Here is a 20,630-nt window from a genome sequence, read left to right on the forward strand (position 1 = left end):
AGATACGTACACCATCATTGAACGATTTATTTTTACATTTTAAATACGTAAAAATGTATTTATGTACAAAAAGCGTGGTAACCTTAATTAAAAAATAAATAAAAAAAATACAACATAGTATTGATCACAATAACAAAGGAAAAAAAGCTTTGTATTCGTATCTAAACCACATACACGAACTCGGCGAAAATCAGAAAAAAAATGCTACATGTTTATCTCTTCAATATAGGTATTTATAATATTATCTCTATTTTATCTAGGTATTTTAAATACCGTTATATTTCAATTGTTTTTGTTTGTTTTTTTCGTATTTTTTTTTCGCTGGATACACACATAAAATCTATACAAAAAAATGTTATTCTGATATATATATTAAAAAAAAAAAAAAAGAAAAAAAAAGGTAGTGATGTTAAACATGCGCGCAACTCAAGATAAATTTTAAAAAGCCTTAAAAAATCAACAAAAACATGGTAAAGATTTGAATAATGATAAAAACGTAACACTTATTCAAATAAACGAGTCTTCCATAATAACAACAATTATACATCAACATAAGAAAAAAAAATTAACCGACTACAGTACAAAAAAAATAGTAATGATAGTGGAATGATTATTATAGAACTGAGTTCAATATATTACGAGAATTTTCTGATATTTTTTTTTCTTTCAGTAATCACTGGGAATTATTTCATAATAATTTTTCTATTACACAATATTATTATGGATACGATTAATTCTATTTTCTACGTACGTAATTATAATCATAGTCGTTACTCTTTTTCGATTTTCATTCGTTATGTAAATTGAATAGGTATAGTTTAAATTTGAAAAAAGATAAAATTAAATACTGACCACATGGTAAATTTATGAAGTAAAATTCTGATGAAAAATTTTTTTTATCAAATAGTGAAATGTTCGTTGCCTTTGTAAAAAAAATACTAATAATTATTCGAGGTTGCGATTTATACGTATGCTTGACTAATGCGATGATAAAAATCGTTTCGTAAAAAGTGTATCGTAAAAGTAGGTACCTATTACCTAATTAGGTAGAAAGGATATTTTTTAAACTTATGCGTTGTTAATTGAAATTTGTACATTGAACACGATTGATTGAAGATATGTAACATTTTTTCTTAATTTATAGTTTTCAATTTCAATTCTTCATTGTGTTTGATAGTTAATTTTTTTTTTTTGATAATCCAATTGAATGAATTTATTTTTCAAAACTCTTTTTTTGAATGCATTTTTCTCGCATTTTGGAATATTTGTTTCATTTTTTTTTTTGATCCCATATTTTGGATTTTTTGACTTTTTAAATGCAATTTTGAATTTTGAATAAAAATCTAGGAGCCGAAAATTTCATTCACTTAATAATGTTAGATGCATATTAATTATATATGTCTCCACTGCCTTCTTGTTGAAAAATGTTACAAAGGTCAAAGGCTCATTTTGAATAACCATCAAGAATGAATCATTCGCGAACAAAAATATTTGATCAAAGTTGGAACTGAATCGTTTGTGAATGAAGGGACAATTTTTTTTTAAAAACGACTGTCTCATTTTAAAAAAAACGATTCCCAAGATTTGATTTTGAAAAAAAAATTAGGAAAAAATAAGTCAAGAAATAACACTTGCGAGTCAATTCGATCGGATTTACGTTTTCGGTCACAAACGATTCGTTTAGAACCTCGTCGTTCAAAAATGGTGCCACTTCGTCAGACAAAACGATTCGAATAGAAATTTCGATTGTAGACGAGTTCATCTGATCAAAATACCAGATTTGAATCATGAATCATAGAACGATTCATTAAAATTTTCATTCACTACGCGTACCATTGTCCACTATCTCAAAATTTGCATCAAATTTGAAATGTGCTCGATTTATAACAATTCTTTGCAGAATGACTCTTCGTTCGCGAACGAGTCGCTCAAAATCGAGTCTTCGTTCGTGAATGAATCGTTCGAGTGATTTCCTTTACACACCAGATTTTCTGAAAACCAACATGTAATCACTGAACGAATCATTCAGAATTGAAATCATTGTCTATGAACGATTCATTCGATTTCGAACGATTCTTTGCTCGTGAACGACGAGTCCGTTTTTGAGTGAATCGTTCGCGAACGGTTCAGAGCTGAATCATGGTCATTGGCCAGTGAACGATTCATTTTGAATAATCTTTTGATCGTAATCGTGAACGACGAGTTCGATTTGACTGATTTGAGTAAATCGTTCGCGAACGATTCCAAACAAAAAATTAACTGCGGAAATATTTTTGAAAATGATAATTTTGCAGATGAAAAATTCCTTTTGATGACGTTCGCTAACGATTCATTTCAAATTGTCGATCAATTCGTTCGCGAACGATTCTGGCAGATCATACATAGATGAGAGGCGAGCAGTTATTAAACGGAAGATAATGTCATTGCAAAAATTTGCATTCATCGAACGATCGAATTGTTCAGAAATTCATCAAAAGAATACTAAACGATTCAGTCGTTCGCGAACGATTCGTTGACCTTATAAAGAGGTTGTTAATTCGATCACGTAACACGATTTACACGCAAATGAATAAAAAGGTAATTACTCTTCACAAATGATCAGTGAATCAAAAGATCTGGTCATTCGCGAAATTAATGAACGAAATGAAAAATTCACTAAACAATTTACTAAACGAACGAATTATTCCAGTATATCGGAAATCCGATTTTCCACGAATGATCCGCTTACGATGAGAAAATTCGATAAACGAAGAAACCAAATCATACGCGAACGATCCATAAGATGAACGAATCAGTCGTTCACCTGCGTAACATTCATATAAAAACATAAACCGAATGATTTAATATTCCTTTTCTGCCAGCAATTGGAAATATTTTAATATTTAATTTATCAAATGATTGAACGATTCCCTTAATTTCGACTCTCAAATCACTTTTCGTTCACGAACAAGTAGGCAAGGTAATGCATTTTTTTCATTAATTTTTTCTAATAGATACTATTTTATCCTGGACGATTCGTTTCTGATTTCTCACCACATAAATCGTTCACGAACGAGTTGCTCAAACTGATTACAATTCTGAACGATTCATTTAATTTCACAAATCGTTCGCGAACGAGTAGCTGAAACTGGATTCTCGTTCATGAACGATTCATTTTGAATGATTTTAAATTCAAAATCATGGTCGTTTGCGAACAGTTCACTTCGAATGACTCGTTGTTCGCGAACGATTCGTTCGAAATTAATTCATCGTCCATCCCAAAACGACTCGTCTTTCAATTGAACAATCCTTACAATACACTCCATCACCCATTCAATTTTAAAACTAAAAGGCAGAAAAATTCCACAAAACGTACAAAAAAACCGTAGGTAAAAAAAAGTATCAAAATAAATTTCCTCGTTAAAAACTTGAAATTGTCATAACACAGTGTTGCCAAAATAGCCACATTTATCCAAAAAATCAACTACTTTAATCGACTGTTTAAAATACGTAGATACGTACAAAATGAACACAATTCCGATTCGTTTTCTTGTCCACGCTGTACTCGCCCTCATAAACTATAATAATTTCGTTCCGGACGAAATTTACCAATCGTATCAGTCACCTGACATAGGCAAGATGGGGCTCGCTCAGTCATAAATTAATAAGCCGAGATCAATTTCAGTTCTAGGCGCTTTTAAAAGTACGCACGCTCGAAGCACCTCAACGTATAAATAGGAAATTCGACGAACGAGTAACAGCAATGAGCAGGAAAATCATCGCTTCGGAGAATCGCGAACCAGTCAAGACATACAAATCGCATCCTTACCTTAAACTTACAAGTTTAAAAAATTATTTATATGCCAAAAAGAATAATAGAAATTTTGCTGACAAAATAATGAAAGTTATATAAATCAATAACACGCTCATCTACAAAACACACACACACACACAAACACACACGATAAAAACAATAACTAAACAACATTAACTTTTTCCAGCTACGAATATAAACAACTTAAGTAACAACGACGACAACAATCATGCGAGTAAATCGAAACTTAATAATGAAAGCAAAATGCAAAATCCTAACAAAACATAAATTCAACAACATTATATAAAAAAACAAACAAAAAATTTTCGGTAGTAAATTCATCGCTTTAAAATATTTTGAAAATATTTCAAATATTGCAATAAATCGCTTAGCGATTCGTCATTTATATGTTATTCGTATATCGTTACGAGATATGTAGGTTAGATAACAACCCCCGATTTTTTTTCAACTCTGTTTTTTCAATCTATGAGATTTCTATACTTTAAAAATCAATTTAAAAAAAAACAAACAACTAAAATACATAACTACCGACACGGAAATTCAAAAATCATAAAAAAAAAAGAAACATTACTAAACTAATTGCCCGCTATATGCAGCGTTTGTTTCGTACGAAAGAAAAAGAGAAAAAAAATGAAAGAAATAATAAAACATGCAAAAAATAACAATAAAATAAAAATTTGACTAGTTAACTAGAAATATTATAACTTCGATTGCAGACGTTTTTTTTTCTACATACAACATAAGGCAACAAATAAAATAAATAATACAAAAAAAATAAAAGAGAAAAAAACTAAAAAAAAGAAATAATGAAATAACGCAATTTGTAACGAAACGAAAAAAAGTATCGAAAGCGAAAAAAGAAAAGTCAATTTCTTGGAATTAAGTAGGCCTAAAAAAAAAAAAATCCGAAAATTATACACGTTTACAAGGCGCAACATAGAAAAAAATTAAATATAAAAAAATCATAAATTATAACCATGATAAATGCATTAATACTATAGCGGATAAAGCGGCGGCGTTTCTCAATCTTTATTAAAAATAGCCTGCTTAAAATCGCGCAATTCGTTTTAATTTTTTCGCTATATCTTCACGTCATGCAAATTGTATCGCTCATTTTCTGCATCAAAACACAATCAACACAATCAATACCGTAGTAGGAAAAAAATTACCATTAAATATTAAAAACGAGAGACACGTTCTTTTTTTTTTAGAAAAAAAAACGCAACTAACATAACAACTAATTAATAATAATTCTAATAAGAAAACTTCAATTCTACCATCAACTAATTTATATAAAGACACTACCACACAGACGAAAAGAAATAAGGTAAGTATAGAAATAAATAGGAAAATACTCGATCGCGTATCGCCATATTGCATTTTTAGGAAAAAAAAGCATAAATTCTGATACGTGAAACGATCATTTTTAAATTCATTGATCGTTTTTCGTATCTTTCATGCAACTGTTCTACCCTCCTTATATTGCATCGCATACGCGTTTATTGCTCATAAACTGACAAAAACTTTTAGAATCTCAATGAGAAGGGTTTGAGATGAGGGAAGAAGGGAGGGCGGGGGGAGGGCATTGCTGCGTACAAGCTGGCATTTGAGATCAATGATGAAAGCTGGAAGTGAACAATTACAGGGCATGAGATTTCGAAAACTTCGAATTATCGAAGCATATTCTGAATTTGAATCGAATTGCCCTTTGTTAAAAATTATTCAATTACTTGAAACGAGCAACTGCATTTGGATTTGGAATGTAGGTTGGCAGAAGAAACAAATTATCGGAAACTGAATGGTCTACAATCAATCATTTGCAAGCGAAAGAATCACATATTAGGAAAAACGTTCTGGAACGACTCGTTCGTTGATCAGAAAATGATTTCGCTTCCATTTTTTTTTTTTTTACAAAAATGAAAGCAGAATAAATAACAGCGGAAATATTTTTGAAAATGATGATTTTGCTGATGAAAAATTCTTTTTGATGCCGTTCGCCAATGATTCATAGTAAAATTGGCGATCAATTCATTCGCGAACGATTCTGGGTTATTATAATGTACTTAGATAGATAAGAGGTGAACAATCATAGAATGGAAGATTCTGTGATTACAAAAATTTTCACTCACCAAACAAACAAATTGTTCAGAAATTTATCAAAAAAATATTAAATGACTCAGTCGTTCGCGAACGATTCATTAACTGATAACGAGGTTTTTAATTCGAATATGTAACCCGATTTACACGTAAATAAAATAAATTAAGCGGTTTTATTCTTCACAAATAATCATTGAATCAAAAGATTCAGTCGTTCGCGAACGATTCGAGTAACGAACGAATTAACTGTTCACACGAATTATTACACGTTTTTTAAATTATTAAATGCTTGCTTAAAAGTATTAAATTTTTCATGAAAATTATTAACAAATTGTATGATTCAGTCGTTCGCGAACTAATCATCGAATGAACGAATCGTTCGTTTACATAAATGATAAACCACACGGAAATAGATTAAATTACACAATACAACGCTACACGAATGATTTAAAAATTCAAAGATTCAGTTGTTCATGTACACGATTCTTCAAGTGAACGAATTAGGCTTACTAATTTACAAAAGTTACAAGATGAAAATCGAACGAATTGAATTCACCACGAATCACGAATCAGTAGTTCTTGTAGTTGAACGAATAATCAAATGAACTAAACACTCGTTTATACACGTTCATGACTTGAAATTGGTTGATTCATCTCAAAATAATAATGAACAAAATTAAAAATGCACCAAACAATTTACTAAACGAACGAATTATTCCATTACGCACGTAAAACGCTAACAGTAGATAAATTTAAATTGGGAAAATACGATTTTCCACGAATGATAACTTACGAACGAGAAATGATTCAAAACACGAAGGAATCGCTCGGTCACAAACGTCGCATGCGCATAAATTAAACGATTTGATTTTCTAAATCTAAAATAGGTACTTAGTTGATTAAACAACAAGATTCAATCATACACGATCGATTCATGAAACGAATGAATCAGTTGTTCAAGTGCATTATATTGATGATCTGAACGATTCGAATTCTTCACAGAAAATTCTCAAATTCTGAAACATGAAGATCTAGTCTTTCGCAAAAAATCTACCAAGAGAACGAATCAGTTTTCATTTTATTTCATTGAGACTTGAGAGAGGTCATGGTCAAACACAACGCAATCAATTTTAAATTGAATGATAGGTTTTCATTTTCATGGGAAAATTCGTTGAACAAAAAGATCAAATCGTTCGCGAACGATAAGATGAACGAATCGGTCATTCACATAAACAATCGAATTATTTAGTTTTCTTTTCTTTTTCTGGCAGCGACTACGAATTAAACGAATAATCTAATGAATCAAATGACCAAATCGTTCGCGAACGACTTAAAAAGAGTCAGTCGCTCACACGACTGATGAACACCGGATGATTCAGTTTTCTACAGATAATTTCAACAACTTTGAAAGATCAATCGTTCGTAAATGATTCATCAGATGAACGAATCAGCAGAATACTAAGAGAACTAAATAACGATTCACTTCGATTCAAAAATTAAGAGACTGAAACTGAATGATGAGATCAAATCGTTCGCGAACGATTCATCAAGTGAACGAATCAGTCGTTCGCTTCTGTCATGCAACTATCCATAAATAATATTTAATGGACTCTGAAATTCTAAATTCTGATATTGACAAAAATTCGTTCGTGAACGATTCATCCGATGAATGAATCAATTGTTCGGGTGCGTTACACAAGATGGCAAGAATGAATTGAAAGTTTGATTTTCTGCGACTTTCATTCAGATATAAATTTTAATTAAATGAACAAACGAACTGAATCGTTCGCGAACGATTTATCAAATGAACGAATCTGCCCTTTAGGTGCGTAGAATGAGAACGTTGATAAATTGAACGATTTAGATTTATTTTTTACACATTGAATCGAATGATTCTGTTTTCCAAGGGTCATTTAATAAACTGAAAGATCAAATCGTTCGCGAACGATTAATCAAATGAACGAATCAGTCGTTCACTTACGCCTTTCCGCATGTAAATGTATAGAATATTGGATAATACGGTTTTCTTCTATGAATAATTCAATTGTCTCCAGATCCAGAAGATGAAATCGTTCGCGAACGATTCATTAGATGAACGAATCACTGAATCAGCCGTTCAATCGCGTTACATCTGTATGGTTGAATCGATTGAAGAGTTTGGTTCCCTACGGAGTACAGATGATTTATAAAACCAAAAAAATTGAATCGTTCGCGAACGATTCATCGAATGAACGAATTAGTCCTCAATGTGCGTAATGCATTGATGAATTCATCCATTAAAAAACTTTATTATTAAAAAAATATCGATTGAATGATTCAGTTTGATCGTTTACAAATGATCGAGGCCATCCTGATCCATAAAATTCCTTCGATTCACTACCTGCAGCAGGCACGCAAAAAATTATTGGCGCGGTGATGAGGGGGTGGGGGGTGGGAGAGATTTTAACTAAGATATTTCAAGAGTCCAACTCCAAGTACATAACTTGACTTCCTTTTCAAATCCTCCTTTTATTGACTTATTAGATGTCGATGCACCAATTTAATTAATGACTTCAAAAGCGATTCACACCTTAAAGACTCCAATAAGTCTTGAAATGTTCAACATACTTCTAACACTACAAAGAATATACAACTCTCTCTAATCAAAAGAATGAGATCTATTAACCAGCCTCCAGCTGTAAAAATCCAAACATCTTTATCGTGGTTCAAATTTCAACCACGTTGAAAACCACACACATTTGTGCAACCACAACAACAACAACACTAATGAACACACGCCAATTTACAAATGGCAGCACAATAGCGAAAAAAATGGGTAAGTAGGTAATATCTCAATCTCATCGAGATACTAGGTAAATTATGATAACCATTATGCATAAGTATAAAGGTAACTGCGGAATACATTTGGACAATGACATGCAAATTATTATTGTCAGATGAACATGGATGGGTGTTAGAAAGAAACTCAGGTACCAGGTACATAGGAAGAGGTAAAAAAAAAAATATGAGATCTTTGAACCCTTTGGTTTCCATTAGTTCAACTCCTGACTTTCTTACTACAACAACAGGGGTAACAATTCCTCAACTTTGGTAACCTTCGAATTAGAAAAAATCGTTTTCAACTTTAAAGACCTTTCAATCATTGCTCGGTCATACTTTGATAGGTATTGGTAACCTTTACAAACCAAACAAAAAAAAAAAAAAAAAAAGACTAAAGAGAGCCACCTTAACGGTCCATAAGGCTCGAAAATATACTACACAACTTGTAGTCTACTAAATTAATTAACTAGCGGAGAAGCGATATTAGGTAAGGTATGTCAAGACGCCATGCATCTGGTTGAGGTAACAAAGCTTTGGTAACTGCTACACTGGGTAAAATACGATCAAACCATTACTACGAGTACATAGAATAGAAATCATACAGATGGACGCCTTTGAAAGGCGGAAGACTTCCCGAAAACCCCGGTACTAAATTATTTGTAGAACGTCCCTTAAAAATAGAGTACTTATTGCGTAAGTAGGTAGTAGGTACTTATAACGATAGGTATATATAAATTAAATTTCCTTAAAATGTACGTAGAGATAATACTAGATACGGTTTGTCAAAATTCCAATAATAGATACTTACACTCCTCCGAAACCGTAAACTTCCAATACCTTTATTTCAAAATCGCCGTTAGGACATAACGGAGGGTTATTGAACGTCGAACATCTATCCGTTTTACCGAATCGGATATTTTCATCCATCCAGATGGCTTGACCGTCTCTGTAATTGAAACAGAAATTTTAAAATGAGTCAAAAAATTCCTCAAGCTTTTGCTAGACTCAAAATGGTGGGAGGGGGTGTCTGAAGCGAGACAGGACACCAAAGATATGGATCGAAAAATTTCAAAGACAAATCAATATAAGTTTAGAGTACCAGGTAAGCAGAAAAATTCACACTTACCCTCCGCCAATAGTGATCATTTGGGGATCAGCGGCCATAAATAGTTCATTGGAATGATTAACGTTATCATTTTCGATTCCAACCCACGGATATTTTCTTCTTTCTGGTTGCAAACTGAACAAGAACGTTTCACCGGTACCAAAATAAGTAGTTCGATTACCCCTTTCGTCTTTTTGATTTCTATCTAACCATTTGTTCGAACAGTATGCTCCAAAAACCTGCGACCAAACAAACATTACCCATTAAATTATCTCCATTACACCGATTCCTTCCACTCGTACGAGCTTTTAAAAGTTCTCGTAAACTTACCTCATTATTACAGGTTTTAATTATCAATAAAGTCGGCTCGTGTTGTTCGACTCGATAATAAAATGTAGTCAAACTGCATCCATGCTCTTCAGTCGTATAGAGTAATACTGGTTGGTACATTGTTATCCTGATTGGCAGCCACGTCCACAATGTTATCAACTATAAAATACACACAGGCATAATCGTAGATGAGTGTTAATTATCCCTTTTAATATGTAATTATTTGGCCTAATTTTCAATGTGTAATGTGCTCTTTATACAACCAAGCCAAAATACCAATCAAAAAGCTGACATGATGAATTAAATACACGCGCGTAAAAAAAAAAATAAATGAAAAAATCAAGATAAAATACAAGCTTTTTATGCCCTTCAGGCGGGGCGAGAGGGTTTGTTATTGTACAGATATAGTACGATGGGAGGCCCATAACCAAAAACATGTAGGTAAGTAAACAGATAAGTAAGAGGGATGTTAATTCAGAAAACCAGAGAATAGGAGTGAATGTACAGATACCATGCTATATGTGAGAAGTAGGTACTCGAGATGTTGATGAATTTATATGTAATACATAGAAAGATTGTCTGAATTTAGGAGTAAGCATAAAGATGGTAAAAGATCACCCATGGGATGTCAAAGCTCAATGTATGTAGTCCTAATCAAAAATAACGTCGTGAAAATACAACAATGAACATCTTGATTGTGATGCTGATGAATAAAAAACTCTAAAATTTCAAAAATCACTTGGAATTTGTTCAAGATTCTAATTTTTTCAAGAAATCCATCGCTCAAAAACATTAAGCTGAAGGGAAAGGGTGAAAAAAAACTACCTACGGTTGTTGTAAGATTCCACCAGATATCAACTTTCTTCATTAAACTAACCATTTTTGGGAGAATGGGGGAAGGAGTGAGAAGAAGGAATTAGATTCGATTTTTTTGAATCGACAAAACGGAATTATTTGAACAAAAATTGAGAAAAACCTTTCAAATTGTTTTCAAAAAATACAAACCTTGTAAAAATTGAAAAAAAAACTTCCCTTAAAAAATAAAAGGCTTTTTAGTGAGAAATCATCTTAAATAATATTTTTCAATCACTCAAAAAAATATGCAAATTTTTTTTTGAGGTTTCATTTTGAAGCAAAATGTGGAATTATTTTTTAAACAAATTATTTGCTCAATTAAAAAAAAAAAATTAGAAATTGATTCACATTTCAAACGCCGAGTATTTTTCTTCAAATTTTGAAATGATTACACCTTCAGCCCCGTTTTTTGATTGAAAAGACGTGGGGGGGGGATAGTAGGTACAAAAAAACTAATTATTGGTTGATGATCTTTTGAGGAGAAAGGAGGACAAAAGTAAAGATAAAATTTGTTAAAAATTAATTTTTTCCAATGTTTAAAAATTTTAAGACAATATGAAGGGAAATCTTCGGAGTTCTGCTTGAAGGGAGGGTGAGAGGGAGGGAGAAAGGGGTTTTGATGAAACGAAAATAATTGCATGTTTTTCGGTTCCTTTACCAAAATTTACTAACAAAAGAATTTTTATTTTTATACAATTTTTTCAGGTTTTTTGAAATATTGAAGGTAGGCGGAGGGGGTTAAAAATGATCAACTTTGAGGACCTAGTGCACTTTGAGGTCAAAGTAAGCTGAGCTGTGAGGTTTTTTTTTGAAAAGGAAATTTTAGAGCAATCATCAACTTCTATACAAAAACTGTCCACTAATGGCCAACTTTGAGAATCCTGTAGATTCATTATGTAGTAGGTCAAGATTTTTGAATTTTTAATGGGGCGCTTTGAAGTCAAAATGAGTTGGTCTATGGTTAAAATTAACTCCAAATTCACTTTTTTTCAATTTTCACATTTTTTTTTGAAATGTTTTCAAAGTAGTGTATCAACAAATTTAGAGTGAACGACGGGGGGGGGGGGAGGTTGAAAGTTTTAGATTTTAGTGTTTAAATACAAAACACAAATCGCGCCGATGACTTTGCAATGATACAATTTCTGAGATTTTTTTGGGAGGGGGGATTTTAAAAACAATTTTCCAAAAACATGCTCAAAATGGCCAACTTTGAGGACCCATAGCCCATAAATCTATCTTACTATCGCCCAAAATTCTCAAATTTATACTATGGGACATTTTGTGAGGTTAAAGTGAACAAGGTCCCTTCTGTGAATTTGGTCAAAATCCAAAATATGGTTCAATTTTAACCCTCTTCCCTCTCCTATGTTATAAGGAGCTTTCAAAAAATTTATAATCAGAGTGTCTACTAAAATCAAACTAGACAGCTAAGCAAAGCTTAGCTGCAAAGTGTGCGTAGCTAGCTGCCTTTTCTACAGCTATAACCGTTATTACATCTAGGTAGTGCATAAGTGAATCAACCATGTCACAGTGATGAGAATTTTTGAAAGTATTGCTTCTAAATTAAGAAATTTCTAGTTGTTTTTCATAGTTTGCATTGTTTTAAAATTTACAAAATTTCAAATCAATTTCCCGAATTCCCCATCGCTACAATTTCATAAAGTTTTCAATAAATTTTCAGAATTTTGCATTGCTGCTGAGTTAGGAAATTTGCAATCAATTTTTAGAATTCACATTGCCTCTAAATAGTCAAATTTTGAATAATTTTTCAGAATTCTTATTGTCTTTAAATTAAAAAATTTCAAATTCAATTTTCAAGTTCATATTGTTCACAAATTGTAAAAAGTTTACTCAATTTTTGGAATTTACATTGCCTCCAATTTTTCAGAATTCTCATCTTCTTCATAAATATTACAATACTTATTTTATATAATTTTCAAGTTCACATTATCTGCAACTTACAGAACTTTTAATCAATTTTTGGAATTCTCAGCGTCTCTAAATACAAATTTTCATACTATTTTTTTTAGAATTTCCATTGTCTTCAAATTTATAAATTTTCAAACCAACTTTCAGAACTTGCTTTTTATTCTAAATTAAGAATTAAATCTTATAAAATATGTTAAGAATTTGAATTGCCTCTAAATTACACGAAAAAAAATATGGGTAATTTTTACAAAAAAATTTAACTAAATACTGGTATTTAGCACAATTAAGTACCAGATCCCATTTAATAATTTTTACTGTAATCATTTAGTAAAAATTATCATTTTAATAAATTTTGCTATAGGTACCAATGGTAAAAATCATTTTGTTTTAATAATTTTTACTAAATCATGATAATAAAAATTTCATGTTTCAATTGTACAAAAATTAGTTTAATTACTCATTTTGAAGTAATTTTTAAATTATAAGTAGGTAAAAAGTTGAAAATTATTCATGTCAAGGTAATTCTTACTATACTTATGGCTATAGGTAGACAGAAAATTAATGAAATGAATTTTTAGTTAGCAAATGATATCATAATTCATAACTCAATTTCAGCATTATTTTTGCCCCATTATCATGTACTACGTAGGTAGTAAACTCCAAAGCGTTTACCTATCCGATTTTCCTATGAAAAATCTGTCACCTACCTACTTACCTCACGGGGATTCGAACCTGGGTCCCTAAATTTCCTATTCCTACCTACATGCCCTATCCACTCAGCCACCACTTCACTACGAGGGTTACGGCATTAAAATAATATATTTGTTTGGTAAACACCCCACCAAGCCACTCCCACTTGAAATACACAGCTGACAGACTGGGGGTGTAACAGGGTACAATGCAACGCAGCTGTTTATAAAATGATGAAAGGATAAGGCTGGGGGTATAGCAGGGTACAATGAGCGGCAGGTGTTCTACAAGTCCCCTTTTCCCTTTTTTAGGATTTAATGCATTAAAATAATGAACTAAAATTGCAATTACTCAGCAATTACCCATCCGAATTGAATGAAAATTAATCTATTCCCTCCGCCTTAATGATTCTCAAATGGTGTCCAATAGGTACAAAAAACGGTTGGATAGCTTAAGAGAACATTCAGTTCCAATAAAATTTCATTTCTCAAAGCGAAACCAATAGTGTGCTACGCACACTAAAAAGCGAATTTCTCGCCTTTTTCTTGCTTTTTTCTTGCTTCCAAAAATGAAATTTCTTACCCCTCTTCATATTTACGCATAGATAATCTTCGCTAACCCCTCTACCCCACCCCCCCAACAAAATTTCTCAAAAATTTATTCTTCAAAGCAGAGAAGTGAATTAATTTCTCAAATGAAAAAATAGTAATAAAAAAACGTAATAAAAACGAACGTTGAGGCAAGTCGACTGAAGTGAATTCAATTCTATGATGATCATAGTAACAAAATGAAAAGTAAACTCGAATGCGGATCGAAATCATGTTATTTGGGGGAGGGGGAGTATGATGTCATTTTTCCAACAAAAAATTGTTATGTTTCTGACAAAAATCAAAATTTTAACGTGCTGAATACCAGTGACATACAATTACAGGATCAAACCATGAAAGAGCTTAAGTATATTTTTATTTGTGATTGAGGGGAGAGCAAAATCAGAATTTTAGACACGAAAAACCGACATTTTAGGTTGTTTTCAGAAAACCCTTCACAATGAATGACCATTTTATTGAAATGAACTTGAAATTACTGCTCGAGCGAAGCGAGAGCGAAAATTTTTTGAAAAAATTGTTGTGAAAAACGAAAAAACGACCATTTTGTATGCTTTATTTTACATTTTCATCGGAGCACAATAATATCAACAATTTTGAAAAGTTAGTCGTTCTGTTCAGAGAATGAAAAATTTGCACTTTTCAAATGGTTTGGGTATTACCTGGAAATCAAAAATTTCTTATTCAATTTTTGAATTCTTAAAATTTTTGGAAATAGTATCTTGAATGGCCCGAGCGAAGCGAGGGCAAAATTTTTGGAAAATTTCTAATTCGAATAGTAGAAAAACATCAATTTTAACAAAATAAAAACCTGAAATTTTGCTGGGATAACCTCATTTTTTCAGAGATTTTTGATGTGAATTCTTGGAAATTTTCTTGCTTTTCGAAGGAATTTCTATACTATTTTCTAACTTTCTTGCCACCCAAGCGAATTTCTCGCCTTTTTCTAACTTTCTTGCCTTTTTCTTGCCAGTAGACACTCTGATAATGTGATATTTTTCGCTGTTTGAAACAATTTTTCTACAATTGAATAATTCTCAAAATTGATAAATAGACAAAAAAAAATGTAGTTTTTGATAATTTTCTACAACATTTGTATGTTTCTCATCAAAATTTGAAAAAAAAATCGACATGGTCATCGTTCAATGAATTTTTAGGTTTTAATTAAGTAAAGGATTGTTTGATTCTTTTACGATGATTATTGATTCGTCATCATTTTTCAACATATTATGTAAAATTCCTATAAATGATTCAATTTTCGAAACATTTAAAAAATTTGAAATCTAATCCTGTGAATTTCGTAAAACATTGATAATAAGTAGGTAGGTGTAGGTATCTCAAAAAATTTCATAGGAAGGCTTTCATACTCCTACTTTTTATGCAAACTTTTTTCGATCACCCCCCCCCCCCCAAAAAAAAATTAAATCAACAATCAAAATTTGATTCAGCATCGAAAAAATTCTAGATAAATCACCAAAAAAAAATACAACCAAAACCAGTTGTAGTGAACAACAAAGCATCGAGTATAGGTACATAAAAAAATGAAAATATACCAGATAAAAAAATCGTGGAAAAAATACCTACAAAAAATTCTAATTATCAAAAAACAAAACTACAAAAAAGAAAAATTACGACTGAAAAATGAAAAAAAAAGAAACAAAATGCATAAAAATTTGAAATTATCTACTCGCGTGATTTTTCGGAGCACACATCTCTCCATGAATTTCATTACCTACTAAAAAAAAAAAAAAAAGAAAGTCAGCACTCGAAATAATAATTAAAACGCTATAAAAGCTCTCAAAAATACATCTAACAAAAATTTGAAAATAAAATAAAAAAAAGAACGCCAATATACGAGTACAAAAGTACTACATTACGACCTTTGCAGAGGTAAAAATTTTTTACACTTACGTCTTCGTGGGTAACGATTAAAGATTTCACGTTACATACGGGAAATGCCCCCATAGCCGCAGTTCTGGGGCTCGGCGATCTATCCCCCTGAGTGCCGCAATAACAGATGCAAATAAATATTTAATATTCGAGCGAAATTAAATTTCCAATTTGTATCTCGCTCTCTTTCTTTTTATCGTTATCTTTGGTATTGTAGTAAAACAAAAAAAAATAAAAATAATCATTCAAAACGAAACAATACTCAATTGGGAATTCCCTCGTCGAATATTGAATACACGATAAAAATTCCAATCTCGTGTTTCGCTTTGTTATGCAGTATGCACAATATAAGAAGAGAAATAAATAAACGTAAATTAGCTATTTTCTCGCTCGAGAAAAACACTCGAGCGTAACTGAAAATTCAATCATTCCAACGCACAAAAAAAAGACAAGTAACAAGGTGCCAACGTAAAATTGAATTGATTCGACAACACGATAGGTAATTAGCCTGATCACATAACCAAAGCGTAAACTGATTCTATTTTCCTCCTTGTATAAGCTAAGCTTGAATCGGGAAATGGAAAAGGCTACGTGCTAAATTTTCCAAAAAGTCGAGCAAGCGACATCCTTTTTGCATGCATAAGTTATCGTCCTAAAAAGTTCATTACTAACAGAATGGAAGTATATAAAGGGCTAATTTACTAACGTAAAATATACGAGTTCAACCTGATGATACTTTTTCATATTTTTTTTTCACATTATTACCCTGTGAAATATGGACCATTACGAATAAAAATACTCCTCGTAATACACATTTCCTAAAAAAAAGGACCTCATCGTGTTTCAAAAAAAAAAAAAAAAAACTGTCGCAACGTCGTCGTTTTACAATCTGTCATTTTCTCGTTAAATATTACGAGGGTTTTCGTAAAATTAACAACGGACGAAAATATTCTTCGTGAGATTGTTTACGAGAAAACTCATCATCATTTTTCAAGTCACATGTCGTCGCTGCGTTGTTATTTCATTTCTCAATTTTTCTCGCTAAAATATGAACTTTTTTTTTGCGAGAAAGCGTCGATCGTCGTTGTAGGTGAACGAAAATATTTTTCTAAAGAATATCGAGGTTTAGAAACTCAAATTAGGAGGATTCAATTTATTTTGTATTATTTGTCCCTGTTTCCCTGCGCGATTCAAATGCTAATTGAGTAGATTCGAAAAAGACGTAGGCAAACGATGATAACAACGATGAATGATGATGAGCAGAAGAATGGGAGGATTTCTCTGAACAGAAAGTTCTATTATCATAATACTCTCTCTTCATCTTTCTAAAACATTTTTTTCGAAAAAAAAAACAGACAAGTAAAAATTGATTTCAAATTAACTCAGAAAATCTCCATTGAAGTTGGTGCTGATTTTCAACTGATTTCCACGCAAATTTAGTATGTGGAAAATTATCCATTACAAATCAAATTCCAGACAATTTTGAATTCTAGAAAGACAAAATGTTTTTGGAGGACTTCCCAATTTAGAACAAAATAATTTTCCAGGTGACTAATTTTACAACTTTCAAGATAATTTTAAGTTGTTTTTACATAATTGCTAAAACATTTTTCGATTTCAAATCAATTTTTAGATAATTGTCAGGAAATTTTTGATTACGAAGAGTTTTTCGAAGAACTGTACTAGAAACATTTTTATGAATCATCAAGTGTTGAATGTTTCATAGACATTTTTGATTTTTGAATGAATTTTTATCCTCCAGATAACACTGAGGCGATTTTTTTCGATTCTGAATAAATTTTTGGGTGAACCTGTTTCATGATCATAATTTAAAACTACTTAATACAGGTAATTCTGGGCCAGTTGATGATTTTTCAGACAATTTTTGAATGATTTTTGGGTTCAGAATATTTATTATTTATTTGCAAAATCATTTCCAGGCAGCTTATTAACGGCTTTGCTTCTAGATCAAGTTTCCAAACATTTTTTAATGATTTTTCAAATTTTAAGAAAAATGTTTCCACATTTGAAATCAATTTTCGCATCATTTCTGAAAATTTTGACAATTTTGAAATTTTCAGATCGTTGAATGTTTTTTAATGAAAATTTTGAAATTATGATTTTTTTTCAAGAATCAAAAATAGATTTCCAGATCATTTCTAAATTTTTAGTAAATTTCCAAACAATCTTTGATGATATGTATTTTTTTAATTTTGTAAAAAAATTTCTGATTTTAAAAACTTACAAATTTTTGAATAATTTTCCAAAAATTCTGAAATTATTAGCAGATTTAAAATGTTATGCAGATTTGCAAAAGCTTTTGGCCTGGGATATTCTTTCAATTCAGAATCAAGTTCCAGATTATTTTTCGAAATTTTTCGCGACAGAATCAATTGTCACACGATTTTGAAATTATTTTACAATTTTCATTTGATTTTTTTCGGGGGATCATGATAATCGTTCTGAATCAATTTTGTCTCTATTTTTACGAGCTTTCGCATGATTTTTGAATAATTTCCGAATTTGAATCGATTATGGGAAAATTTTTGAATAAAATTCTGATTTTTTGAAAACGATTTCACAAAATTTGAAAAAACTTATCATTGATTATTGACAAAATGGGAGAAATTTTCTCAATTTGGAACTATTTTACAACTTTTGATCAATTTTTAAGAGATTTCGATATGATTTTTAAGATTTTTTTGAATTAATTATTTAGAAAATCCTTTTATTTGAAAATTTTTGTCAAATTTTCGTAAGTTTTCAAAATTTAAAATCAATTTTTGACAGTTTTTGGATTTTACATTTTTTTTTTGAGCAATTCAGAACTGATTAAGTGATACTCAACTTATTGACAAATCCGAAAAAAATTTCTAGTTTTCAGATATTTTTACAATAATTTAGAAATGATTCGAAGGACACAGGAACAGATTTACATTTTAGTCACAAATCGTAAATTTTTGGGTGATTTTTTTGGATGTTTTGTAATAATTTTTGAATTTAGAATTAGTTTTTTAGCTTTGAAAACTTTCTTAGATGATTTTGAATAAATTCAAAGACGATTTTAGGATGATTTTTTAAAATTTTGAATCATTAATAATTTCAAATTATTTTTCAATGCAGAATTAGCACTTTTCGTTTTCGGATTTTTTTCTCCAAATTTTATGGGATTTCATTCAGATTTAGCATCGATATTTGCGCAGTGATTTTCATTTCATTTGAACTTTCAAGTACTCACGCAGATCGGATTTTGCCTTCAATATTCACTTCGAGAATTTGAGTTTAGTCGAATCATTCATCGTTCATAATACCACGATTCCTTTCCCCTCTCTCAAAGCACCTTCACTCATTACCATATATTTCGTAACACCTACAACACGGTGAAATACTGTACTTCCAATTCCATACACACAACGGAATAAAAATACCTATACAAACGATGTGGAAATTTCATTACAAAACCAATCTATAAGAGTAAGGAAAAAAAAGAGGGAAAAAAATGACGAAAACGTAGTACAAGTACACGAATAATACACATTATGTAAACGACACGTACTATAGGTATTAATAGACGAACATTGAACACATGAAAGCAAAAGCTCGATATAATGTTTAGCTTTTGCTCGAGTGTGTGAGTGTTTTTGACGGTGAAATCCCAATGAAAGCGTAAGTAGAGTATGTAGGTAAGTTAGATGTTAAAAAAAAAATAGAAACCAACAACAATCGTAAGCCAACAATGAGGAAAGAGTCCCAGCGCGTAAATGGATTGAATAGAAAAAAACGGTACAATGTAATGGTAAGAAGAAGTAGAGTAAATAGGTAAATAAAAAAAATCCGCATAAAAATCCAAAACAAAAATACAACATACCGAAGAGCTTAAAGCAGCACCATAACAGTTCTTCAAGCGAGACCTTAAACTTCGAGGTGAAGCCGCCTATAAAAAACGTTTTACCCATCACCGTAATAAATTGTTTTCGATTTTGAGTTTTTTTCTAATAAGAAACAATCTTTCTTTCGTTCAACTGTGTCGTCATATTATTAGGTACTATTATGGTTGTCGTTCGAAATCATCGATATTCAAAATATTATTCTCTATCGAGGGAATTCAAACATAACTTAATGAATGGAATATCCCACTATGTACCATGTAGTATATGTGCCAGAAATCCAAAAGCACGAGTACCTATATGTGAGACCTTTTATCGTTCGTATGTATATTTACACAATGGATCGACTATAGGTAAATGTCAACTTTAGGTCGATGGATTTTTTCCATTTTCCCAACATTTATAGGTACCTTTTAGCGTGCTAAATTTTGGCTAAAAAAAAAAGGAAATCACGCTTAACGGCGGCGTACGAGAATTTACAAAAAGATAAGAGAGTAAAATGAGAAAATTTACAAAGCTACGAGAATAATACAACAAAAGAAAATTCTAAGCTAAAATATGCCATCACCGTTAAACATTTTTTTCCAACCACCAACAGTCAACACTGA

General features: G+C 31.2%; 1 protein-coding gene across 7 annotated transcripts in view; it reads right to left on the reverse strand.

The window, feature by feature from the left end:
- Positions 1 to 7: 7 nt before the first annotated feature.
- The window catches only part of sky (GTPase-activating protein skywalker), a 121,178-nt gene continuing 100,555 nt past the window's right edge, over positions 8 to 20,630 (reverse strand). For 3 of the 7 annotated variants that reach the window (XM_065347165.1, XM_065347167.1, XM_065347163.1), the window contains exons 8-12: positions 16,157 to 16,243; positions 10,167 to 10,325; positions 9,858 to 10,075; positions 9,540 to 9,677; positions 8 to 4,931 (exon numbers count right to left, since the gene is read on the reverse strand). In XM_065347165.1, the coding sequence (XP_065203237.1) occupies positions 4,925 to 4,931; positions 9,540 to 9,677; positions 9,858 to 10,075; positions 10,167 to 10,325; positions 16,157 to 16,243 (609 nt within the window). In that variant the 3' untranslated portion in view covers positions 8 to 4,924. Of the gene's footprint in view, positions 4,932 to 9,535; positions 9,678 to 9,857; positions 10,076 to 10,166; positions 10,326 to 16,156; positions 16,244 to 20,003; positions 20,070 to 20,630 lie in introns of those variants that run through there. The other 4 variants (XM_065347166.1, XM_065347168.1, XM_065347164.1 and 1 more) reach the window with 4 other exon arrangements.

The sequence above is a fragment of the Planococcus citri genome, chromosome 1 (assembly GCF_950023065.1).
Source record: "Planococcus citri chromosome 1, ihPlaCitr1.1, whole genome shotgun sequence".
Taxonomy (NCBI): Eukaryota; Metazoa; Arthropoda; class Insecta; order Hemiptera; family Pseudococcidae; genus Planococcus; species Planococcus citri.